The 27,971-nt window shown below is 37.6% G+C and overlaps 1 protein-coding gene across 1 annotated transcript in view; it reads right to left on the reverse strand.

Annotated features, from left to right (window-relative positions):
* The window catches only part of LOC149021465 (nuclear pore complex protein), a 66,004-nt gene that overhangs the window by 11,627 nt on the left and 26,406 nt on the right, over positions 1 to 27,971 (reverse strand). The window contains exons 10-20 of the mRNA XM_089149695.1: positions 25,139 to 25,237; positions 19,504 to 19,739; positions 19,355 to 19,412; positions 11,997 to 12,085; positions 11,321 to 11,452; positions 9,723 to 9,845; positions 4,961 to 5,059; positions 4,674 to 4,865; positions 2,796 to 2,970; positions 2,503 to 2,659; positions 2,213 to 2,412 (exon numbers count right to left, since the gene is read on the reverse strand). Of these exons, the coding sequence (XP_089005821.1) occupies positions 2,213 to 2,412; positions 2,503 to 2,659; positions 2,796 to 2,970; positions 4,674 to 4,865; positions 4,961 to 5,059; positions 9,723 to 9,845; positions 11,321 to 11,452; positions 11,997 to 12,085; positions 19,355 to 19,412; positions 19,504 to 19,739; positions 25,139 to 25,237 (1,560 nt within the window). The remainder of the gene's footprint in view (positions 1 to 2,212; positions 2,413 to 2,502; positions 2,660 to 2,795; positions 2,971 to 4,673; positions 4,866 to 4,960; positions 5,060 to 9,722; positions 9,846 to 11,320; positions 11,453 to 11,996; positions 12,086 to 19,354; positions 19,413 to 19,503; positions 19,740 to 25,138; positions 25,238 to 27,971) is intronic.

The following is a 27,971-nucleotide window of genomic DNA, read 5'->3' on the forward strand; positions in this document are numbered from 1 at the left end:
TTGGCCTCAAAATGACCCCAAAAACCCACCAAAACTTAAGGTTGGAACATAAAAAATAATAAAATAATAAATAAATAAAGGGTAATTTTCATATGGACCCCCTCAAGTTTGGTCCAAGTCATTTTTGGTCCAGTTTAAGTTTTCTTTTGCATATGGCTCCCCTGTAGTTTCAATAAATAATTAAATAAGGACAAACTTAACATAAATTGTTAATTTAATACTTTTTGTGACAAAAATACCCTTGTTATTTTTTCGATTTAGTTGTTTTATTATTTTATTTTTTAATAAACTTCTTTCTTTTCTTCAATCTACCAAAACAAAAAACAATTAAAAAAAAAAACTTTAGCAAATAACTCCATCTCCAAACGCAGGTTGAAGATTGGAAGCCCCACCCTCTCCAATATCCCAAAATGAAGGCGAAACGTCGACAATTTACTTCATTTGGCTCTTCATTTTTTGGTATTGACGTATTGGTTTTCAATCCTTAGGTTTTGAATATCCTCCTGAATCTTTTTTCCGTTTTTAAATTAGATTTGGGAGCAATGGCGGCAAGTTTTTAGCAAAGGTTTAGGGTTTGAGATTTCAAGATCAGATTCTTCGCAAAACTTTTGCGGCATTACGTTTCAAAGTCCTGCAAAACCTGGGATATCAAATTTAAGAAGAGGAAGATGGACCGATTCTGGGATATCAAGTTCGAAAACATGGGTATTATGTTTACCAAGCTGTTGATTCACGATGGGACCAAATCGATTGATCTCTCTTCTCTCCCATCTTCACCATTCTTCTGCTCCACGATTCTCTACGATCCTTAACAAAGCTTTTGATTTTGAAGAAGTTTCTTTCTGTTGGGATTAATATTTTCCCTCTTTTGGATTTTGCTTTCCCTCATCGTTTGAGATTTTTCTTCCCTAAGGTTAAGATTACCTCGGTTTTTCTTGCTTTCCTCATTGTTTTAATTTCTCAGGATTTTATTTTTGAAGTTACTGGTTTGGTGATGAAGCTTATGTGGACTAGAGTTGTTTTTGATCTGGGCATCGTTCCTGAATCTGAAGACAAACCCTTGGTATCTCATTTTTGGGTTGATTTTCGATTTATTTGTTTGAATTTTCTTTTTTTAATTGTTATTTGTTTTGGTAGATTGAATAAAAGAAAGTAACCTATTGAAAAGAAGAAGAAAAAAAAAAGAAAAAAGGGTATTTTCGTCACAAAAAGTATTAAACTAATGATTTCTGTTAAGTTTGTCCTCATTTAATCATTTCTTGAAACCACAGGGGAGCCATATGCAAAAGAAAACTTAAACTGGACTAAAAGTGACCTGGACCAAACCTCAAGGGGTCTAGATGAAAATTACCCATAAATAAATAAAAATTGAAATTTTGGCGAAGCTTCACCGTAATTTAATACTATGATCATGAGATCTCATGCCTTTCTCCATTGGTTATCAACAATGTGACAACCACAAGAAAACAAATTTAAGCACTTGGAAGTTGGAAGGCCACCTCATGGCCCAAACTAGAATTCCTTGACCTTGATGTCCATCTCAGATGCTCTTAACCATCCAATATCTAGGCAAATTGGATAATTGACTAGAGCCTTCATTTTGGCAAGAAGCTAGCCCGTCCACTCCATTTCAGTTTTTGCCATGGAATATGCAATGGTTGAGGCCCCACAGGTTTGATGGTTCCAAACCTCTTGAATGTGGATGCTAGAGGCATTGGAATAGCAGCAAAATTTTCTCTTTTGCAAAGAGGGAGGTAGGGATGTTTTTTTTTTTGGGAGCAAAATTGCACCAGCACACAAAAATGGAGGCCTTAAAACACTGACCCCCCACTTTATGTTACAAAAACACAGACACCCTAAAATTGGATTTTCATTGGACACATTAGTCCAATTTGTCACTAAAAACCGTTAAATCACTATTTATTTTCTTTCCTATAAAATATAAAGGGAAAAGAAAGAAAAAAAAAGATATAAAGGAAGAAAAAATAAATAAACAGTGATTTAACAGTTTTCAGTGACAAATTGGACTAATGTGTCCAATGAAAATTCAATTTTGGGGTGTCTGTGTTTTCAAACACAAAGTGGGGTGTCAGTGTTTTAAGGCCTCCATTTTTGGGTGCCAGTGCAATTTGCTCTTCTTCTTCTTCTTCTTCTTTTGGGGTGGGGGGTGGGGGGAGGAGAAGAGAGGGTGGGACAAATTAAATAAACTTACCATTAACTGTCGTTCCAATACAACTTCCTCACTGACAGAAGAGTAGAGTGCACTCGACAGTGCAGTGCAAGAAGTGGCATCGGGACACAAGCATTCACCAGAAGGTAGACGAAGCATCGCAGTGGCATGTAACTGAAGGAAAATAGGTTCTTCTGATTCATAACAAACTTCATCAATAGCTAACCAAGGGCTTTTTTCTCCTGTACAATGAATTGAACACTATCATTTAACCATCAAAGCATGTGATTCATAAAAAGTTCTCACATGCACAGAAGGTTAGTAAAACTGACTTCTTAACAGCAACAATGATGATTGAAGTGCTTCCTTTGCTGCCGCAGTGGCTCTTTCTTTCTCCTCCAAAGAAAGCTCCAAGGGAGAAACCTCTGCATTCTCCAACTCAATTTTGAGCCAGTTACGATAGTTTGCATCACAGGAATAGTACACAGTCTGCCCAGTAAGAAAGTGAAAGTAATATACAATATGCCAGCCAGAAGAGAGATAATCTCAATACCAAGTACATGCAAAAGCCAAGCATTGTGAAGATATATTATCTTGAAATTGGAGATGGAGAAGGAAGCCCTACCCAATCTTGGAACTCTTGTAGGTTCTCAGAAACATCATGAGCCTCAGAGGAAAGAAGAGTCTCTGTTGAGTGTTTTAAAGGCTCAGCAAGGAAGCTAAGAATCATATGTGCTCCAATGGGCATTTTAGGTACCCTCCACATAGAAATTAGAGCAAACTCCCTGAACAGTATGTTGCTACAAAACAAGGAAAAACATCAATCTTTTGAGAAAGACAAACACGAACAAGGATGCGTGTGCATACATGACGGCATTGTTAACATCATAAATTGAGAATAGACCATATAGTCCTATCAAAATTGAAGGATTGGCAACAATAATAAATGGTTGTTCAAAGTGATTCTGATTGAATCCACTCACAGAATCAGGGTAACCAAACAGTTTTTCAAACAAATTCACTTTCAGAATCAGGGTAACCAAACAGTTTTTTAGACAGATTCACTTTCAAAATCAGGGTAACCAAATGGTTTTTCAGATAGATTCACTTGCCAGAATTAGGGTACCCAAACAATTTTTTTTTACGAATATGATTCTATAGAACCTAATTCCACAGACTCGTGATTCCCTAGAAACATGATTCTGAAGCGGATTCCAGGGAATTGCAGAACCAAACGCCACCTTAAGGATTGAAAACTTAACCCCTACACCCCTAAGCCTGGCCAAAACCTTTCCTAACCCTAACCTAACCCTAGCACCTATATATTTGTCATAGAACCCTCCACTGGAGGTGATAACATCCCTAGAAGTCTGCTGATTCTCAGGGTAGAGGATCTTGGAGTGAGCCTAGATTTAGGGCATTAATCCAATTAATTAACCCTAGACCCTGGTTCACATCAAAATGCTCAAACTAGACCCCCTTACGTGGTACAAGCTTTCCAGGCTTTACTTGTAGGGCAAACTACTGCAGAAGACTGATTCCACAGTCAACAGAGGAACTAGGACTATAAGCACCTAGCATCTACAATCCTCCTGGAACTTTGAACCACAAGGGGCAAAACACTGTGAATTTGCACACCAAGCAATCAGCATACTAGACTATAAAGTTTAAAAACAGAAAATATTCTCTCTCAAAAAAGGAAGGCAGCAGCCAAGTTTGCTCAATGTAAAAATTCGATTCTTCAAGTCTAGTTTCTAATCCTCCACAATGGGGTATAGGTAGGACATGAAAATCTGATTAACACACAAGTACAACTCTAACTGGCTTCACTAACTGAATTAAAACAACTCGTACCTTAAAACAAATTCTTTAAGGAGATAAGTAAAACAACAACAAGTCTAATCCCAAGTAGCTAATTTAAGTCATGTGACCTTTAAGAGTGGTTACATGACATCTAATAAACCAAAACAAAAATAAACTAATCAAAATAGACTAAAATTCATGTAAGACCATGGTAGTTTTAGGCTCATAGGGAGGCCCACTACCAAGTAAACTGATGGAACAAATAGCCCAACCCCCATATGAACCAACCCTATGCTTATCCCAGGAAAACAAGCCCAAAAAGGAGCCGGATCTGCACAAGTCATTGCTTTTCCTTTTCTGCATATCTTTGAACCATTACATATTTATTAATTCATTTTGTGGGGGTACCCCAAAATCAATTCCAAATTTTTAAGGCAAAGAATAAATGAATTTTAATTCTGATTCTGTTAAAAACAAGCTTCTGTCAGGTAGATGACAGTATATTCTTAATTTTCTGACTGCGGTAGCAGATACCAATAATGGCAATGATGACTCTAGGAAACAATGATGATAAATCAGGTATCTGATAGCACTGGGATATTAAAAAAACATAACATTGACCTTATAAAATCCACATCTTTTCAGAATATTCAGTAATAACTAACGAGAATCCACAATAAATAGATAAAAATGCAAATACCTATGCATCAATGCTTTTAGAAGAAGTTTGCTTTTAACCATTTCAGTCTTATTGATCGTAGAAGGTGGAGTGAAGCAGAGCCACTGAATAACCATAGCTTTGTCAAGGCTTTGCAATCGACGCTGCTCTGCAACATCTGACAACTTATCATCACATTTACCAGGCTTAATCTCTCGCGACCTGGACAAAACCCTGCTCAAGTGAACTAAACTTAAGGTTAGCATCCCATGTGTGGCTTTCAAACCAAATAAATTTGTCAATTCCAATAGTTACAACCATATGCATACCTTTCAATAATTTCTTCAAAACTGCCTTTAGAATCATCCACGGGTGAAAATGGTAAGTACTCCATTGCAGTAAGGAAGATTTTATATTTGACATGCACACTGTCAATAAGCACGTGATGCATCATTGACGCATAAAAGCCAAAGGAATGAAACCAGAATGATAAATGAACAAAATTACGCCAGCAAAGAAAGGACAATCCCAGTAAAAACGAAAAGTATAACGGAAATATATAGACAGCACATTGCGGTTTAACAACTTATTAAAGCAACCAAACTTCAAGACTCCAAGGATGTGTTTTGATCATGTGCAATTAAATACCACTAGTAATTAAGTTACACAAACTCTCCTCAGTGACCAATCCATTGGTATCTTGAATGCTGCTTATCATATTTCCAGCCTTGAGGTCCAAGGTTCAAGGCTTGGTTGGCTGACGAAGCTGATGAGGGGAGAATCTGTCCTCACTGTAGCCAGGTGCCCAAATTAATCCTGTCTAATAAAAGGCAGGGGAGGCATTGAGAAAGGGAAGAAAAAAATGTACCTAAGAACTGAAATGACAAGGGATCAAGAACAAATTCCCCCTGGTCAAATGAAATTGGGTTTGTAAATCCAAAAAAGCATTCGTGCCTGCAAATAAAAATTAACATACTTGTGATTCTGTGATATAATCACAGAGATTAAATTTTGTTCCAGCAATCCCATGGAAAACATAAATTGGCTGGAAAATTGCATGAGAGGAGATAGGCGAATCCCAATCCTTGAAATTAATTCCTTTTGTAGTGTGAGATCGTCCATCTCTTCTCTAGGTGATAAAGAGGTGGTGGAAGTTTCATAAATATACAAAATTTAGGGTTGTCAAGGCATTGCCTGCACACCTCATTGGTGTTGCCTTCATGCCTTGTTCCCCCGTTAACCACTTTGGGATGCCGATTCGCGTTAACAATTATGACTCAGAACAGTTCAGAATCATTTAGAAGAGATAAATAAGAACTTGAATAACTCAGCAAATACATTTGAGAAGGACGGGGGAGGGGGGAGGGAGGGGAAGAAGTTAGGAATAAAGTTCAGAAAAAGAAGGTTTTCAAGTAAATATGGGAATCAGGATTTCATGAGTAACTAAGAATCAGCACTTCCTTCAACAGAAGATGGTTAACCATAAACCAACAGAACTCCCTCCACAATTGATTTCTTAGTCCCTGGACCTATTAGGAAAAACCAGTAACAATATCAGGAATCAAATATTCTAATTGGAGTATCTCCACCTGGGACAGACATGAACTCTCCAACAGAACTCACTACAGAGTGTTCCAACCTCATATTGTGCAATCTGAGTCATCCAAGGATGGAGAAGTACATGCTTAAGTCTCAGCCTGATCCATGAGGATGTAACTGAGTTTGGATGAAATTTTCCCCATGCTATTGCCAGCAGCAAAAGAAAAAAGGAACAGCAATAAACAAGAAATAGGATAGATGTATAAAAAGATTTGAGGAGAAATTAAACCTGAAAAGAGGATCGAGATCTGAATTTACCATTTTAAAAGGCAAGAAGCATGGTTGACCGATAACAGACTTACGCCTTCACATAAAGCTAGTAAAATTTTCCATTCATTCAAACAACTGAAATCGATATATGGGTTACAAGCACAATACATAAATTTGAAAGGCTAAGACTCCTACTTGAAACTAAGACTGACTGATCCCCGTCACTTAATCCTGCCAAACTGGGAAAATCAGAGGATAATAATAAATATGATATTACAAAAATTAACCCCAGATGAAGTAAAAGTTTTCTATTTGCGCCTAGTGGACCAAAATCCAGGAGTAAGCATGGTTCTTTACAGTCTAAGCTCAAATCAGTCCAACAATGGAAGTGCAACTGCATCCGATACTTCTTTTTAAGGCAGACATTTAATGATCTCCTCTTTCCTAATTAAAGCTTCTTCACAGCTTGGCCTACTTTAGAATTGAGTCCAAGAGCTACCATTTAATGGAGGTTGGTTCCTAAAACAATTTGCTGAAACAGAGGATAAGAAGTTAGGATGTAAAATCCAGAAGTTAACCAAGGGTGGTTTTATCATAGGCTCACTCATTGGTCTAATCTGTAACGCAGTTCCACAGTTCCAGGATCCAAGTGTTTCTTTGTTGGAGATCAACCATGATACACAACGAAAGTGATAACTCTTCTTGTATGCTGATCTTTGGTGATCATGTGTCCCTATCTTTACACTTTTACATTACATTGATACGTCTGTACATTTTTTCCTTCTTCTCTTTGATGTGAACCAGAATTCAGCCAGGGGCCAAAACCCTGGAGTGGGTTACACTGCCACTTAAAAGTGATGCACCTAGGGCTGGCCGAATCCTCTACGAGGGTAAATTTGGTCAATTTCAGCCTAATTATCTGCTGGAATTTAATTTCAGAATTTTGGGTTTAATTTTCAGAGTCCAGTCTTATCTAAAAGTCTTAGTTGATTTGTTAGTTGAGTTCTTGAGTCCTTAGGAGTCTTTCTTTAAACTTGCGCTCTTTTACATAAGTTAGTCTTTTAGTCCAAGATGAGTTCCTTAGTCTTGGGATTCTCTTCTTTAAAGATAAGATTCCCAACCGTCTTTATTTACAAGAAGAGTTCCTTAGTGCTTAATTCTTAGGGGGGATCTATTTTCAAGGAGATTTCATTAGATATTTTATTATTTATATTATTTCAACGGTTGTGATTAATGCATGCTAGAAGAACCGAGATCTCGACCATCTCGGCAAGATCTTGGTCGAGATATGCAATTTTTTGTGTCAACTCAGTGGCCCATCTCGACGGGTTTTAGGATCCCAATTGGGCAAAAACTTGGTATTTAGCCTATTTAAGGCCTTTTGAACACATTGATGGTCTTGGATTTGTTAGAAAACAACTCTAAGTATGATTTCTAAGTCTACCGATAGTGTGAAACCAAAATGTTGTGGGATTAGGGAATGCAAGGTTAATACAACATGTAATATAGAACCTTTAAGGCATATAAATGAAAAGCAAATATGTCAAATGCATCAAATAACTTAAATGTCATCAAAATTCCATCCATATGAGTATCACAATCTCAATTTTCAAGAGTAGAATTAATAAAAATTATACAATCATTAGAAGTTCTACAATAAGTCATTAAATCATAAGTTCATAAGACAAGCAGAGAATTATTGATCTTCCTTTGATGTTGTAGATGTGCTAAGAGTAGTTGCAAATGAAAATCCAACCAAAATCCGCAAAAAAAGGCAAAAATTGAGAGTTCCAATGAGATATGGAAAGATCCATGGCGACATATAGCGAGATATCCCAACTCTCTGCTCTTGAACTCCATCTCGTCTCACTTCTTTGAAAAAGCGAGACATGTCACGAGATCTCCCACCATGGATTAATATGGCAGGATCCTAATCTATAAAGAAATCCCACTTAGAGTCAGAGTCTTTTAGTATGCCATAAATAAGCCTATACTTTCTTTGTATTGCTTAAGGTTATTGAATAAAATTGAGTTAAGGATCGTGGCCTTGTTGAGGAGGCCACGGTTGAGTAATTAAGAGTTTTGTTAAAGGATCAGCATCTCTATCAATAATTCCAGCATCTTCTTCCCACTTCCAGCAGCCGTCATCAGCCAGAACAACCCCAAAAAAGTAAGTACAGCAGACCCTCCCCTTTTGCGCAACCCTAAGACCCGCACCCCCTTGCTGTTGCACCCCTGGCAGCAACTTCCCCAACCCCCAAAAGCTTAATCCCCTCCTCCAGCCCCCTGGGATCCCTCCTGGTCGCCCTACCCTGCTGCCCCTTCTTTCCCTCTCTCCTCTCCATCGCACCCTCCCCTCTTTCTTCCTTGCGGCAGAATCTAGAAAGAAAAAAGAAGAAGAAGTTCAAGGAAGAAATAGAAGAGATCCTTTTCCATATCCATCATAAGATTCCTTCTCAAACCCAATTCTATTTTGAAACTCTATTTCCCTTCCATCCCATATTGATTCCCTAAAGAGACCATCCCATCTAGGTTTTGAGCTTTCCCATATATTTAGATTGATTATTTTCATCCCACACCCTTTCCCTATGAACCCATAGCACTCATAAGATATTCCAACAATTTACTTGGATATCCATAGGTATGCCATTAATTTTTTAAATTTACTGGAAGATTATGGGCAAACCCTCAATTTTAGGGAACTCTTTCAATAAACCCTAACCCTAAAATCAGGTTCACATCACTCTTGTTAAAAATTTATTTGGGTAGCCTATCAACGAAAACAATACTTAAATAGTAATCATAATGATTAAGGATAATTATTGTTGCCCCCCTTGTACTATAGCTTAATTACTAAAGGGACCCAGCAAAAATGAGAAGAAAGACTTTGTTATGTACCTCTCTTTGTTTTGATTAGAGAAGAAGATCGTTTAATTAAGATTAATTTTTTTCTAATTGCTAAGGTAGTGTTGTAATTTATTACTAAGTGTAAGTAATATAAAACGTTAGGTTACTGTAGGATTTTTAGATTAATCAAAGATGCCACATCATCACATAACTAACAGAACTTAATAGCAACGGGGCATCAATAATTATAGGCAAAGTCTAAGGTTGGATTAGTAAGTTCAAAAAGTGTAAGGGATAAAGCAGTAATTAAACTATAGTACAGGGAGACAACAGTAATTATATGATAAGATGAAGTTTGACCAAGGTTGAACCCCACTTGACATTCTCATTACAAAAGAGAAGGGTCGAAAAAACTGAAAAAGGATAAAGTCTTACCTGCTATTAAGCCTGAGTTCCATCATGTGCACAAAGAGATCAATGCAGCGGTGGCTTGCAAGATGAGAGGCATAAACACCAACCAACTCCTCATGCTGCTTTGAAAATAGAAACATGGCATACCTGAAGAAGCATGTACCAACGGCTAAATTAGTAATCCAACATAGTAAAAGCATTAACTGTTGTCGTAGTTGGGATCATTCCTGATGAATAATGGGAAAAAAGCTGGGGTACCAATGGAAAGTCAGGAATCCTATCTTTCTTCCATAATACATAGCACATATAAACATCTGAGCCAAAAAATGATTACTCAATCTAGAATAAATATAATCACATTACTGTACCTGCCCAACTTTCGCGTACAAAATTTGAGAAGATAAATAAGGAAAATCATCCCTAGAAATGGGATTAATTCAATATCTAGTCAGAACAGAGAGCAAGCCTTGGAGCCACAGTATGGTTTCTCCAATGCAACTTGCCGGTCAGAGGTTTGAATCCAGGACAACCTCTCCATGAAGCATGGGTAAGACTGCATACAATCTGTCTGCCCCTCTCCAGAACCTGAGGTAGCAGCAGCCTCATACACCTGAGATGCCCTTTTACAATATCTAGTCAGAAAGTCTTGTTGTCAAGGGAGTCTCCTTAGTAAGACCACTAAATGAAGGGTTGAAATCCTACTCCTAGTCCTTGACAAGAAATTCTGTGACGGAAGAAGTTGTGTCAAGAAAATAAGTTGTCCTCTCAATAGGAATGATAAGTACGAGCTGAAGTACACAGATTTTACCTACCTCTAAAGAAACTTTAATAATTTCAGGTACAAATGTTCAAATTAAATCCTTGATGTCCCAAAGAAGTCTCCAAATAATCTTTCTCTGACATTTTGTCCCTCTCCTGAAACTTCTTGTTCTTATATGCAAAAAATGAGGAGATTGTTCAATGATGAAGGATGTCAATTACAGTATTCTAGACTTCAAGCTCAAACTTCGTCCTTTCATTACCTTGGTTATCAAGGTTCTCCTAGTGAGTGAAAATAAGCAAAAGAGAGGGACTAATTGGTGACTTCAGTTTAAGAAGACTACATAAAGGAGTACCAATACTCAAGAAATAGATGATAAGAAGTGGCACACTTGCCTATCAAGCAGTCAGGACCATCTTTCAAAGAGACCTAACAGGAGAGAGAAAAGTGATACTGAGAAATGCAACCATGGAGCATGCAACAGCATTTTTGCATTCCCTAAAAGTAAAGTAACAAGTGGATGATGAATCATAATGGTTCCATCATCTACTGGTGCAAAATACACAAAACAGAAAGGTCTGAATTGCTAGGAGACACTCATGAGTCATGAAAGCACAAGCCTTAAATTTATGTGCTGCATCTTTTGATACTGCAGCTATTAGCTTAGTATTTCATTTAGCTCTGAACCACCCCACACCCACCCTGAGGGCCTGAGCAACCTTTGATCTTGAGAAAACATGAATTACTTTGAAGAAAATTCACTACACAAAATGATCGACTTGCATACTGTCAATTTACAGACCAAATACTGATTATTGTTGGAAATGATCAGTAGATTTCATTGCTACTGGGAAGCACTCACATATGGAGGATGAGATCCCCAACGGTCATAAGCTTCTCTCTGAAAGCATCCTTCATCTGGTCAGCAAGTAGATATCTTAGAACAAGCACTAAATGTGCCCCAAAACGAATCATCTGAGGATCACCATGAGGCCTGCAATAAACCAATAGAAAAAAAAGAGGACCCGTCCATGATTAGGCATTTACCCTAAAGAAAGATATAGACCACATGCACAATCAGAGTCCTTAAAACCCAGAATGTTCAGCAATCTCCATTGCTAAAAGCAGGGGCAGGGGAAGGCAATGGAGTGAGTTTTCATGATGTTCACATTAATCCATTAATTATGTAATTTCACCACCAGTAATCAAAAGTGGGACTAATGAACAAAAGCTTTGTGTAATTCCATGAGCCACCTCTGAAATGAGAGAACCCAGAATAAATTCATATCGAAGAGTTATGAGATACTCAAGCATTTACAAGCACAATGAAAACCACTTCTTTGGCATTTACGTATTAGCTGGTGCGTTTGTAATAGATGGATAGCATACTTCAGTAATATCACAAGAGGGAATAATTAAATAATAAGAATATTAGGATGTGATCCAGTGAAGACATTGATCACAAGTCACGATCCAAACCTCCAGGCTCCAAATGGATGCAAATATAGTCCTCAAATGGAGATGAAGTAATAGATTACCTAAATTCGTTAACGTCAACTTCTGACGGTGATATCCATGACCATAGAAGGTCTAAGAGATGCGGTATATTTCCCAGCATGAGGTTCATCTGTAATTGTGAGAGGAACATTCATGAACAAGTTATATGGAATCAAAATAAACCATGTCTAAATGATGACATTATCATAAACTGAGAAAATATATATTGTGCAAAGACTTAAGAGAAATTGAATATGGTGGGCAAGGGGACAAAATCAGGTTTCAGCATAAGGAATCCGATACAGTTATTACTGAGACGTACTATCATATAAATGAACTTTCTTCATTTCTTCTTGATATCCATACAAAATACTGCATTCATTATAGATCAAAACTGTACAACGATAAAGATGGAAAGCAAAGTAGTTTAACAAAGAATATACAAATAATTTTGCAGATTGAAGAGGAAAATTTACAAAACAAATATCTCAAATGTTTTACTTTTTCATTGCACCAAAATACTCCAGGACCCTTGGTATTCCCACAGTAAATTTTGGACCATGTCACACAATAAGGGAAGGAATCCATCATGCATGCCTGGAACCTGACTTCAGGGAACTATTCATATTCAGACTTGGCAAATGCATTTAGGTGGTTGACAGATTCAATGATGATTCCATCTTCAATATCACAACGAACACATCATAAGGCCAGTCTGATATCCCATTCCTTGGTTGTTTGCTGTGTGCTAACAGAGTTGCTGGTAACCAAGGAATGCAAATCAGGTGGCAGGTAATTTAGCAAAGCAAACACTTGTTAGACACCAAACATGTTTTTGGGACTCTATTGTGAATGTAGTCTTTTGGTTGAAATTCTTAATAGGTAAGGGTTGTGAGTGCAGATTCAGGTGAGAAGGGCCAGCTGTATTAATATGTCTTTCATGTGTGTTTCATCTGCACTTTCCTATTTCAAATAAAATTGGTTATTCATCAGATCCAGATTGGCAAGATAAATACATTTTCCAAAAGAATAACAACCAACCTTTCTAGTTGGTTTCCCCCTTACCCTTTTGTTTCAGCCTCAACCTAGACAGTATAAACAAGATCGGGCAGAACCTCACCCCCATGACCATACCCTGCCCAACCACAAAAACAATACAAAAAAAGGTCAATTTTGAACAAGAACCATTCTGATAGAAAGGCAGCCAAACGCGTGCCAAGAAGCCTGCCTTGACACAGAAATATTTATGATCCACAAATTAACACAATATGAGTCTGAAGGATGGCTGAATAAACAACCAGAAGCCAGCAACCTAGATGAATTCCTGTTTTTTCTAAAGATTGTTGGTTGGTTTTAGTCAAGAGTAGTTAGGTATTACGTTTTTTTTTTTTTTTTTTTTTTTTTGGTGAATGTCTGTTTATTATTTCCCCATTACCAATTAAGTCATTATATATAAACCCCCAAGGTTACACAGTCTGATTCTCTTTCATTATTACTTACATGCTATCAGAATAAGATCTCTAGGAACTGCTGCTACAACCTTCCTGGAATTGTCACCTTTCAAAGTCTCAATCATCATTTTGAGAGTTTCTTCGGTTTCTATTTAAAAGTGATGCAGCATCCTATGCTGTATCTATGGAATTGTTTTGAGACTAGTTCTTCATTGAAGAATAGTAACTAGGTCTCCTTCCTTCCTAATGGAGACTGTTTATAGTGAGGAAGGATGCATTAGCTTAAGAATCAGGTTTTATCAATTTTTTTGACCAAATTTTGGGGCCAGAAGTGGACAACGACATTGTTGGGGGTTGACATTGAATTTTGGCAGGAAGGGGCTTGAAATCAATCTTTCATCAATGTTTTGGAACTGATTTTTGTAGGAGACTGACTCTCATCAAGTTAGTATAAGAAATTAAGCATGAACCTTCTAGGATTTTGGTGCTAAGATCCACCTATTCAAGGTTTTGGGATCTTTCTTAGAATTTTTGGTACATGTTGCAACTTTAATAGTTTTGTGCTTATTGAAACATCAGAACCATCACAGGCTGTCACTACGGGGATAATATCTTCATCATCCAACTATATCACTGGGAAGAAGCATGGTATGAAATCTTGCAAAAATTTTCCTTTCGGAGGTTTCTAGGCCAACCAAACGAAACATACCTGACAAAAAAATTTGACAGGTTGACTGGAATTTTGACAAAGCTTCGTCAAAATTTCAGTATTTCGGTCTGAAATCTTGAAGCCTCGGAAATTTCAATTGAAATCTCAGGAATTTTGGAACACAGAACACCTATTTAGGTAACTAGTTTTGCATTATGATCATTTAGATGTGTTAATACAGCCTAAAATAGGGTTTCCATGAATGTGAATCCATACTTTAAGAATGTGGAAATACATTCAGATTTGACAAGACAAACAACAAGAGAACAAATCCAAAAGACCATTGAGGGCTGTTCTTTTAACCAAACTAACCATGGGAATGCGTTTATATAGGCCTTAAAATAGGTTCTCCAAAAATAACCAGTAAAACTCGCTGAAACGCACCACCTAAACCTGGCAGAATTCGTACAAGATTCCTGCGAGATTTCAGTTGTCTCAAGGTGGCCAAAACCTCGAGAAAAGAAGAAATCTTGAACCTTGAGAGGAGTTAGAACAAATTACCAACCTCCAACAACAGAAGAAAATTGTTAGGTTGATGTGGATTTAGAGGAGAAGTATCATGGTTCCAATTTACAAAAATAAAGGAGATATTCAAAATTGTAATAACTATAAAGGCATTAAACTGATGATTCATACAATGAATTATGGGAGAATTATGGGAGAATTATTGAAACCTGTTTGAGACACTAACCACAATTACGGTGAACCAATTTGGGTTTATGCCCGGAAGATCTACGATAGAGGCTATTTACCTAATTAGGAGACTTATGGAAAGGTATAGAGAGTGTAGGAAAAACATTCATATGGTATTCATTGACCTAGAAAAAGTTTATGATAGAGTTCCTAGAGCGTCAATTTGGCAAGTACTAGAGAAAAGAAGGGTCGCAAGTAAATAGGCGGACATAGTTAAGGATATGTATGATTGTTCAGTGACAAGTGTAAGAACAGTGGAGGGACAAAGTAATGAATTCCCAGTTACAGTTGGGCTACATCAAGGATCAACTTTAAGCCTATATCTATTTGCACTTATCATAGATGAATTAACCAAAGACATTCAAAATAAGGTTCCTTGGTGTATGCTTTTTGCTGATGATATTGTGTTGATAGATGAGACTCAAGTAGGGATTAATACCAAATTAGAATCATGGCAAGCAACTTTGGAATCAAGAGGCTTTAAACTAAGTAGAACACAAACAGTAAATCTAGTTTGTAACTTTAGTCATGATTGGGCAGACAATGAGGCGGTGAAACTTGACCATAAGGACATATATCAGTGTGATTGTTTTAAGTACCTTAGTTCAATCATAAATAAAAGAGGTGATATAGATGATGATGTTTCCCAAAGAATCAAAATAGGGTGGATGAAGTGGGAGAGGTGCGTCGGGGTCTTGTGTGATCAGCGTATTCCATTAAAGCTTAATGGAAAATTCTATAGGACCGTCGTTTGACCAGCTATGATGTATAGTGCACAATGTTGGCTGTTAAAAAGAATCATGTAAATAAACTCAATGTAGCATAAATGAAGATGCCAAGATGGATAAGTGGCAAAACTATGAAGGATAAGCTAAGGAATGATTATATTAGAGTTGGTCTGAGAGTTGCTCCCATAAGTGATAAGCTACGAGAAAGTCATTTGAGGAGGCACAGCCACATTTAACGGAGGTGTATAAATGCCCCCGCACGGATAAGTGATATAATCCAATTTGAAGGAACTAGGAGAGCTAGGGGCAGACCTAAGATAAACTTAAGAGAAGTAGTGAGAAAGGATATGCATAGTTTAGGTCTTGTATCTTGTATGGCCTTAAACAAAAGTGATTGGAGGGCTAGAAGCCATCTAGCCGACCCCATTTAGTAGGGAAAAGGCTTATTGTTGTTGTTGTTGTTGTTGTTGTTGTTGTTGTTGTTGTTGTTGTTGTTGTTGTTGTTGTTGATGATGTGGATTGGTCACAACCGACAGAATCACTTGAACTAGACTAAACATGCCATTGATGCAGTGCGGAATACCATTGATGCACATTTTCAGGGGCAGTTACCAAACTCCATGGAAAATTAGAGAGTTGATTTGGTGACTCATATTGATACAATCGTGGAGTTGTCAGATCATCAAAATGTTATGTAATTCTGATTTTTAATAAATGTAGAACTACTGTGAGCACTCAAAGCCACGGTGATGTGAACCCAGACTTAGGGCTACGATTTCTTGGATGGATTCCCTAAAATTAATGGTTCGCCCAGGACAATCTTCTTTTGAACCAACAAAAAATATAATCAATGGGATGCAAAAGAGATTTAGGGACGGTTCTTAGGAATTCTGCCGCAAGAACCAGAAAATAAAAGAAACAGAAAAAAGGAGGAAGAGGGGGTATCGCAAGAAAGAGACGAGGGAGGCGCTGGAGTGGCAAAGCAGGGGCTGGGGAAGGGCTGCAATGGAGGGAGCGGGGCTCAACTAGGTCTACAATGAAGGGAAGGGACTGGAGTGGGGTTGTACTTGCTTGGAGGTTGCTGGAGAAGAAGACTGCTGGTTTGCCGCAAAATGGCTACTGCAATTGAATCAAGACACCAAGAATCCGCCATGGCCTTCCAAGAGAACCACAATCTGTTTCCCACAAGTAACCTTCAACCTTTATTTAATGAAGACTAAAATTTACAATGAAAGACTTGGCTTATTTATAGCCTTATATCAAAAAGATAGAACCTAACTCAAACTGGGAGACTCTATTTGGACTCAACTAAAACTTAGAAATCAACTTAACTACGGCTTCCTTCATAACATAGGATACCCTGTTTACAACACAACAAGCCTTGTCCCAACTAAATGGGATCGGCTACATGGATTCTTGCCTTCCAATATCAGCTCTGTTTAAAGCGATATGCTAGATACAAGGCCTAAACTATGCATATCCTTTCTCACCACTTATCTTAAGGTTATCTTAGGTTTACCCCACTCGTCTAATTCCTTCAATGTGGATTATATCACTTCTTCGTACAGGGGCATTTACCCGCCTTCGTTGAACATGGCCATGCTGACCTAAAATAACTTCTCCACTAACCCTAACCCTAACCCTAGAATTACATCACTTCTTAATCCCTAAGATTTAAGAGACCCTGATTTTCAAATCCTAGCTTCAACAATTCAATTCTGAAATTAAAGCTACAGCAATGTCACAGGATTAGCACTCCACCCCTAGCCTCTGAACCCTAGCTGAACCCTAGAATTCTAGGACATAATTCCAACAAACTAAACCCAAGAATTAGGTTACATCACCCTAGCTTCCTCCATCTAAGATCTTTTCACACAAAACTCGATTATCACCCAAGCAACTCCAACCAACAAGTCTACCCAAGCTTGACCAAATCATTGTCAAAGCCCAAGTACTACCCAACCCAAACCGTAGTCCCAAATCCCACACATAACCCTAAAATTCCATTCACTATTAAAAACCCATAAATCTAAACTTCATTTGATAAAACATAAATTCCAGTACTATTCTGCCATGAAGGAAACCTTAAACCTTCATTGACAGACTCTCCATCATTCAATTGACATAAACCCATTATCAACCTAGTTTGGCCGCAATTTGGCTTGTCCACACCTGCTTCCTCATTGAAAATCCTGTTTACCGGCTTCAATTTGATCTCCTATCGATCTAAGACTAAATCATACGTATGAAGCGGGAACAAGTTAATTACATAACACACATCATCCAATTTGATTTATCACCTCTGTTCCTTCTTCCATTTTTTTTTTTTTGGATGAATAAATAAGTATATTAAAGACGACGACGCTAATACAACACCGCAAACAAAGAGAAAGAGATAAAAACACTAGCAAACCACATAGAAAGAATGAAGAAAGATGGCCAAATAGGGCCAAACAACTATTTAGCGGATTTCTTCTTTTTTCTTCTTTCTTCTTTTTCTTAGAAGACTTGAGGTCCACCAAGAAATCGTCACCAAATGGGTTGTGCTCTTTAGCGGGGCGATTGCTCCTACGACACTCAGCACGGTCAAGGGCAAGCGAAGGGGGAGAGAGGAGAGGATCCGAAACGATGTCGGAAGTGGTTGGGCTACAGGCCTGAGGTGAAATAGTGCAAGCAAATTTGGGGGAGTGGGCTTGGAAGTTCTGAGAAGGGGAGATGGGCGAGATTAGAGCAAAGCTAGAAATGGGCTGATTAGACCCATGGGCCAAAGGGTCCAGAGAAGAGTGTGAGGCCAGCTTATGGAAAGAATTAGGAAAAGAGGGCTTGGGCCCATTGGGTAAGGGGCCCAACAAAGAGGGTTTAGGGGGGGTTAAATTGGACAAGTTGAAATCTTGGGAAATTCCACTCGTTCTTGCTTTACTAAAAGAAACCAAATCTTGTGAGATATCTCACTTATTTCAAGTGACGAGACAAGTGTAGAGGTGATATAAGTTGTAGTTCTCGGTCATGTCAAGATCTCAACCCAAACTTGAACCAGGCCACAACATATGAGGGTCCCAGCTAGATCAACTACAGATATCTTGATTAGATCTTGCCGAGATAGAGAGGTTCACCACAGAAGGTTTTTACCTGCTGCTACTTAACTTCACCCATTTGAACTTTGAAATTTGAACTAAGAACATGTTTAATATATTAGAACTGCTTTGATCTTTAAACTTATCCTTTAATATATGAGTATATGATGCATTGATATAATGACGTGTCTAATAGACCATTTCAGGGTTTAACTTCAGCGTAGTGGTTTCCAACTTGGGATTTGAAGTCGAACACAAATTTAGACTATTTATTTCATAAAATCTGAAGCACCACCATATTCAAAAGGCCTTAAAAAGTGAATAGAAAGTTTCATCCCAGCCTCAAATTGAGGGGGGGAAATTCCACCAAGTCAGTGAAATTTGTCAATTAGCTGTCTTGGGAGGGTGAGATTGCCCTTGAGATCGACTTCTGGAACTACGCTAGTAACAGGTAAAATGACTACTCCAGTTATCCCAACAAATTGCCCTTCTAATGTGGTAAAGTTCATCTCTGAATAGAAAACATTGCTTTCCTTTTGGGTTTATTTGGAAAAGGAAATGAAACATTCGACGTGTCAGAATGACTTGGATAGAAGTGGTGAGGAAAGCAATGAATAATGGTTCTAAGTTGACAGCATCCACATTTTGAGTAAAGTTTGAAAAGGCAACTGATTAGCAAGATGCAAACTTGTGCTCTTAGCTTCAGACAGTTTTAAGTATAATTATTAAAGCCTTACTCCTAACCTCAATTTGACGATGCTGCTCCTTACATCCTCGGGAAACAGCTTCATGAACCATATCCCTACACCATACACAAACATAAGAGGATATGCATCAAATAATGCCACCATAAAGGATGAGAAAACGTTGAGCAACTCTGCAGAGTGTTATACCCTGAATGGAGCTTCTGAAGTAGAGCAGAAAGGTCCCTCGGTTGTTGGCTGAGAACAGGACATGGCCAACTGTCGGAACCATTTGAAGACAGCAAAGCTTGGTCTCCCTGTCCAGGACTTGTTTCTATTGCATCCCCATAACCTCGAAACAGCTCATTTCTTCCCTGTTGAAACCGGGCCAGTTCTAAATCGACTTGAACATCAAGCCATGACTTGGCCATTGCCCAACAAGCTGACTGCAAAAGTTCGTACATCATGAAAAATCGAGACGGAAATATCCCATATGAGGGGAGGTAAATATAAAGAGAGTATTTACTGACATGAAGAAGCATTGTCATACTTCTCTAATCCAAAATCAGACCATGCTAACATAACCATTGAAACAACCACAGCCAAAAGCCTAGCCATAACAAGATTCAGTCCCATTTTTATTGTTACCATTTTGTAGTTTAAATAAACACAAACACAGAAAAAAATTAATGCATATCCATGAGATGTTCTAAGGTGAAACTCTGCAAGGTCAAAAGCCAGTAAAATCACAGGACAAAAATGTGACTAGTAAATCAAACTTTCAAGTAAAGACAAACTGAATATAACCCTTTTGCCAAGATACAGGTTCATGGGTTTGGCTTTGATAAAAATACCATCTGAGCTCACATCAAAATGAATAGTTAAATGATTTAACTATGCTATCTATTGTTGCCATCATCTGAGACATGGATAGAAAAACAATCCTTGCAATCAATACTTACACAAGGGAAATAGAACACCATCAAGATTGACTGTGATGGACATCCCTCTAGAAATTCAGTGCCCTTTAGAACTGGAGGCATCCATGGAACTGCCAATGGAACATGATTTCAGTCCATGGCGAAGAGGAGTTATGTCACTGTTATCAACCGAAAGGTGTTAATTCTTGAGTGATTATGAGACCACCAAGCTCCTTTATTTATTTTTAAAAAAAAGTTTGGAAGAAGCTGGGTGTGGGGCCCACTGGTTTTAGTTCAAAAGATTACCGATGTAAGTTGCCACATCTCAAGTCCAGAGTGTAACTCACTTCAATAGAAAGACCAAATTCTCAGCAGCATCCATAGTTCAATTTCGACCAAAATTTCAGTTTTTTGCCCAGCCAAGATGAAACTTGAAAAGCGAAACTTCCATCTCTGGTTTGGTCCATCTTGGTCAAAATTTCAACCAAATCTCAACCATCTCAACTGTTTCAATAATTTCGGTCCATCTTCTTACTTTAAATTACCTAGTTTCAACAAGATATGCATATTTAGCATATCTCATTTCGGTACTCCTCCAATTTTGCAGATTTTGACCTAAGATCCAACATCAAATCCCTATTTAACCCCTCCAATTCCTACACTCCTTCAGTCGTTTGTCAAGAAACATCCACTTGTTGAATTGATGGAGACTAAACACACCTTGAAGTTAGGTGTGTGCATTCACCCCCAAAATGGTGATTTCTTGATAGTTGATGCATCAAAACATGTTTGTTTAGGTGTGCGCATTCACCTCCAAAATTATTATTTCTTGATAGTTGGTGCATCAAAACATGTTATTTTCAAAACAATTTGTGTCCAGTTTGGGAGCATGATCTATGAATTTATGTAGTTAAATATTTTTCTTGCGGTGTGCTAGTATTTTTATAATTTTTTAGTTTTAAAAATTAAATTCCTACGATATATTTTGAAAAATATAGTATTTATTCATGACAAATGACATTGAATCTAACACATGAGACACCGTCAATCAATCTATGTTCTGATGGGGTCGAATTTATTTATCTGTAGATAATTATTTAGTTAAATTATTTGAAAATTATAACAAACCAGAATCACCTACTGAGGTGCAGCCGCAGGTTAGAAGAAGAAAGCAGAGAGCTAGAAAAAAAAGAAAAGAGAAGAGAATGAAAAGAAGAAGAAGGGGTGAGACGATTCTGCAGTAGTGTTGTCTCTGCCCTCTAATTCCTTTATTAATTGAAAAATCACAGCTCTAAAGCAGTCCCCAAGTCGATGGGAATCCAACTTACTAATTCTAAATACATTCAAAAATAAATACCAACTTCCTAAGGTTCTAAAACTGTTCTAAAAAAGGAAACACAAGTTGCTAGAAAATTAGTTACAGAGTCTACACTTTCTAATTTTGTAGACCACCTAAGGTCCTAAACTTTCTACTCCTGTAACAGGACCAGATTGCTTGCTCTCCACAACCCCTCACTGACCTTTTCTACTACTATTACACATTTTCTGTAAATATTTAAAAATGCCAATCATTTTCTATTTTATACTTTAAAATAGTGGAATACTAGTATAAGTATGTATGTAATTATTGGTGTGGTTAATGATGATGATGTTTATGATATCTTAACTGAAGTACTTTTGCTACAATTTACAACTCTTTGTATTTATCGAAATGGATACACGTCTCTCAATTAGTACGTACAAATGAGTACTTTTTGTTGTTTTTTTAATGCAAAAAACCTCTACCATTGTGTCATTTATGCTTTATGTAGGGTTGAAGCAAAACCCAAATAAAATAACCCATCAAAATAGAGCTGAAACCACCCATCGAGATGCTCTGGAAAAATTCCCAAGTTTCAACCAAGTTTGCCAAATTTAGACCACAACTCTATTTCGAGGCAGGTCGAAACTGGCCTCGCAACCAAAATTTCGAACCTTGGCGTCATTGGGTATTTGGATAGGAACACAAGATTACTTGTTCAATAATTTCGATTAGGTCGTTCTGAATTTCAACCCATATCCTCAATTCCTCATGGTTAACAAAATCAGTAAAGCAATCATGACATATTCCCCTAAGTGCCATGGCAATCAGGCGGCCACATGGCATCACCTTGATGAACAAAACATTCTAGTGTATCTGTTTTTATACAATCATTCAGCACGAATAGCATATTCAAACTTATATAATTCTACTTATAAGCTGGATAAATATTAAAGAGCCGTAAGAATGCAAGATTATCGTAAAAATTTTAAAAGTAATTTAAGAACTTAATAAATAAAAAAATTTTAAAAAAATAAGAAGTTCATCTCACCATAATACCATAGAAACATAGCCTAATAACAAATGATTATGATTTGTATGAATATGAAAGTAATAACTATACTTATCTCGATGATTTCAAATAAGTGCCCTCTGCCTAGACCTACAATCATTCTACAGATGACCTCAGCCCTCATTTGACCCTGTTTCTTTAATCTTAAGATAATCTCATGATTCTCATTTCAAGCTAACAAAGTGAACCACCAATAGCATACGGTGTTGTGGAGTAAATTTCGATCATTTAAAAAAAAATCTAAATATGGACCACTCATTTGTCATATAAAAGTAGGGAATAAACTTAGGGCTGCTACTACTACAAACACCAAGATGTAGGTGATACCATATGAATCTCATGACAGAAAGAGAGGATTCATATCCCACCCTCCTCTTTATCATGCAAATTTTTTAAATAAATCGAATAATATGAAAATTGCATCAAAATGTCCATAGTTCTACTTCTATCATCAGCTTTTCTACTCGCCAGGTAAATTCTCTCATAACACATTTTAAATGTACTACTATTTTCTTCTCTTTTGATTGCTGATATGAAGACGCTTACCAATAATTCCTTGGCAGTGGGTGAAGTTCTATCTTGCTCAAGGAGAGGGAAATTTTATTTATTTACATCATGCTCTTCCTTAACTTACATTTCATTTTGAATTACAGCATAAAGTATAAAGTTTCTTATTGCTATCTCATACAGACATTAAGTCAATCCTAAACCATCATTGTTCCCTTCTTCCTGTAGACAGTTTCTATTTCTATGTCCTCCTCCCTATTCCTTCTCTAATATTCCTTCAGTCTTTTTCAATGAAAAAGGGATGATAAGTGTACAGAAATGTTGATATGCAGTCAGTGTCCAATACATGTGAAATTTGCTCAAAAAATGAGAAACAGTCATACACAATAACTCATTATCCCAACTAAATGGGGCTGGCTATAAGAAATGGGCATATCTTCATCAAAAAGTATGAACAACATTACATAGACGGGGGAGAGAAGCAGTAAAGAACTTGAATCGCCAAAATGATCATTGGAAGGATTAAATTATCACCAAAAGTAATGTTCAAACACTTGGTAATTTTAACTATTCATGCATAAAACTAATGAGGACATCAGTCGACAGTTCCGAGTCTACCAGCTGACGCCAGTGTAGAGATCACCCCGCAGCAGCATCTATGTGGATGGACAACGAGTTCAGATGCTATCGGATTGCTAGAGTCCTATGGTTCGATGAGGAGCATAGCCTATAGGCAGTTTGTTGTTTTTCTATTCTTGAGTCCTAATGGGTTGGGTATTAGACTGTTATTGATTTTTATTTTGTTATGTTTTGAGTCTTTGTGGGTTTGGGCTTGGATTATTGTTGGCCCAAATTTGGGTTATTTTGAGTTTGGGTTGATCCATGCGTATATTTAGCCCACGGGTTAAATTCTTTTAATTTTATTGGGGGTTTCCAATTTTGCCCCTAAATATTAGATTTGGGTAGAGAGTTAATTAGGGTTAATCTTGGGAATCCAGTTGTAGGGTTAGGATGGATTTTTCTATTTAAATCCTTGTAATGGGAATCGATGGATGAATTAGACCAATGAAACATTGAATGGAAAAGCTTCCCACGTTTTTTCTCTCCTGGCATCGTCTTCTCTTGTTTTCTTCTCAAGGTAAGTCTCTTTTCCCCATCTTCTCTCTTCTCTGCATGAATTGAGTCCCCACCTGTCTCTTTTTCTGTCCAGCAGCCTTCTTGCTGCCTTTCTCTCTTTTCTTTCTCACTTTTCTCAAAAAAAAAAAAAAAAAAAAAAGAACAAAACCATCTTCTTCTGTCCAGCATTTCTGCTACCCTCTTTCTTCTTTGGGATCTTCATTCCTCTTTCTCTTTCTATCTATTCTGTCCGGCAGACTTTACTGCTGCATGCTTTCTTTGTCTTTTTTTCTTTTTTAACCATTGCTTGCAGCCCCCATCAGAGCCCGCAGGTAACTTATTCTCTATCCTATATTCCTGTCTTTTATTATTGCAGTAGGTTCGTGAAGATAAATTATAAGGTTTCTTTGCATTGTTCTTGCTGAATTATCTGTTAGAATTTTCATCTTGACCAGGACAGCAAATATTCTTTTAGGATTCTTGATAATTTTGCATTATTAGGCTTATGATGCCATGATCCCTATCCCCTTGTTTCTCTATTTTATTCTTGTTTAGTTGTGTTCATTACTTAGGACTGATTGCTCTTCCTCTGCTTTAATTGTCTTTATCTGCATGCTTAATCAGATTTCAGTTGCTGCAAGTTCTTTTTTTAACTACCTGTCAAGAATAGGTGTCTCCCTCTAAGAGTCTAGTAGCGAACTTTCTAGGTCCCCTAGTTTCTAGGGTTTCCCCTGCATCAAAAACATTTAGACCATTTGTGGATAATACAGCAAAATGCATCATAGGGTCTCCTCAAAAGAACTTCCTGAAAAATTCGCAAAATAAACTGAATATGTTTCCATCTAATAAAATATGATGAGGAATTGAACAAGAATGCGTGCTAATCAAACAGCAAAATTGAAAGGGCATTCTCAAGTCACAGACAAATACCTCCCAGTCTGTGCACATAGGAAGCAAGCGTTTCAAATTACTACAGTGTGCTGCATACACGGCCGCCTCGTATTTTTCACCATCTTTCTCAGCCACTCTCTTTAACATGGAGAAAGAAAAGCAGAAGAATATTAGCATTATGATTTATGAACCACCGTCTAGAACTTAATATTCTTTACAAATTAGGGGAGTGAAAAGGACCATTGCACTAGCTAACCATTCAGCCTAAACTTCTTAGATTCTTAAGATGCATTAGAAATCGTGATGCAGTTCGACTGCCTAAGAACAGACTCAGGTGTTGGGATTCCACAATACACAAGCACCATTAGGTGTCGCATATCCCTACATCACCAATGCGAATCATCGGCGTTGGTCTAGGTTATTAAGTTTTAAAGTGTCATTCATTTTAACCTTAGATTCGCAAGTAATCTGGTTATGACTTGACTGTGAGTCCGGTAAGTAATCCTAGTTTTGGGTAATAGTGTTCCTCCTTTGTGTCCTAGTTTGAATTTGAAAACCATGCCAGCCGTTGTGGCGAATGCTCAGTTGAGCCACTAGCTTATCAAATAAGAATGATCATGTTGTGCATTTCCGCCCTTCGAATTATTGGTTCTAATTTCATATCCTCCCCCTCCCTCAAATTTTTATCTCCCCCTACCCTGCCAAGTTTCCATTGAAAGATCTTCCTAGCTGCTGAAATTTCAGCAGATAGAAACATATCTTCAAGCATTCAACCTGCTATTCCCACCAATCAGTAAGTTGAATATTCCTCAATCCTCTAGGAATCAACCCTAGCTTTCTCTCTTTTGGTTTTCCCTTTTTCCACTTCTCCTAGACCTAAATCACCCACAGACCATTCCATAATCAGAAACAGCTCATATTCTGAATACTCTGCTGCCCCAGTAGGAGACTTGAACCTAATTGCAGTTTGCAGCCCAAAATCTCCAAAACCCTACAAAACCTCATCTCTGGTTCTTCATGGAAAACCTAAATTTCATCAAGCCCAATACAACCATCAGAACCTTACCAAATGCAGCTTGAATCTACCCCTTCCCTATATGGAAATCTGAACCAATCCTCCTGCCCTAACTCCACTACTTCAAGTCTTCACCAACCAAAAACCTGAACCCTAATCATAAATTGCTGAAACTTCAATTCGAAAAGCATTCCACCACCAACAAAACCATAAACCATCACGATAAACTCCTCTTCATTCAATTGACAAAATCTAATGCAGGCCCAGCACCAAATAAGGGCTCCAGGGCTTGATGCCCAGCAGCTAGGGCTGCCCAACAGCAGAGTAGTAATAGAAGTCTGAGCTATATCAAGTTTATTTCAGAATCTTTAATTTTCAATTAAAGAGGGATTCCATCAATTACAGTTGAATTTCTACAAGGCGTCTAGATCTACTCTTGTTTTGTATTTTGGATATTCTAGAATGAGTTCCGATAGAATCCTTGTTAGAATAAGAGTCCTTAATCCAATCACGGTCCTAGTTTGAATGACCTTCTAAGGTTGAGTCCTAGTGTGAGTTCATCCATGTAAGGCTATAAATAAAGCCTTTATAGCTTGTAAACAGAGACAGACTTCTTAGGTTTTCATTCCTTCCCCTTTCCACTGCAATCTCCCCTCCCCTCCCCCTGGATTCCAGCCCTAACACAAATCTCTTTACTAATACCTAAAATTCTGCAGCTCATCTTCTTCCCAAAACCCTAGCAACCAACCCAACTCTTACATCTCCCTAACCCTTTAACCAAATCTAATTCTTTCTAGGATACATCTTCCCCTACCCCTAATCTACCTTCGACCCTGGACTTAACCCAAGCCATTGGTCCAGAAACCCAAGAATACTAGGACCCTAATTTCTAAAAACCCTTAATTCTTTAAACTCTGATCTGAGATTCAGTTCTAAATTTCAATATAGAGCAAAATTCAGATCTGGAAATCATCAAACCTTAGACCCTTAGCCCTACCCGAACTCTGTAGACCCTATTCCCATCCCTAGAACCACCCTATTCAGCCCAAAACCTACAATTGTGGAATATCAAAATAGAATTACTGCTAGTTCAAATGAATAAGATCCTGAAAATAAACCCTAGATTTGGGGTTTACATCAATCACTAAACCCTAGATTTTGGGTTTAGATCGCTTACCAGTTCATACTAAATCTTGTATACTGGCTCCTGTTTGATCTCCTACCAATCCAGGACTACATCAAGGGCAACCACATCAATGGGGAATACATATATACTTATCAAGGCCTATGTGCAAACCAAGATCTCTTTTTTCAGCGATGGGCCTCAGCCACACTCAGGGGTGGCAAATCTAATCCACCAATCACATGCATTAGACCGACCAGTGTTAATGTTCTCTATAGGCTTAGCCAAAAGGAAAAATACAAGTCATTCATGTATAAGAAGAAAAATGTTGTTGCAAAAGTAAATGTATATAAAACAAAATTGAAAAAGTACTATCAAAATGAAAAGAGTACTATTTTTCTTTTTTTTGGCAAAAAAATATATTAACGTGTCTGAGCCGGAGTAAGAGTACTATGTAAAGCCACAATTGGCAATACTCCATATGAGCTCTAGCTCCATTACCCACACCAACAATGCAAATTATTGGTGTTTTTAATACTCTTAGAGATTATTATCACGGTATCAAGGCTTTAAGGTGTCCAGGAAACAATGCATCCAAGAAGGAGGGGAAGAAACCAATGCAACACCAAACAAGGTACCCAGGCATTGCCTTAAAAAAGGTGACACCAGGATCCCTAAAACCACAATAGCGCCTGGACACCTAGGTGAAACCTTGACAATTGTGCTCTTAACTA

Source organism: Hakea prostrata, chromosome 3, assembly GCF_041222555.1.
Source record: "Hakea prostrata isolate BN-2017 chromosome 3, UWA_Hpros_2, whole genome shotgun sequence".
Taxonomy (NCBI): domain Eukaryota; kingdom Viridiplantae; phylum Streptophyta; class Magnoliopsida; order Proteales; family Proteaceae; genus Hakea; species Hakea prostrata.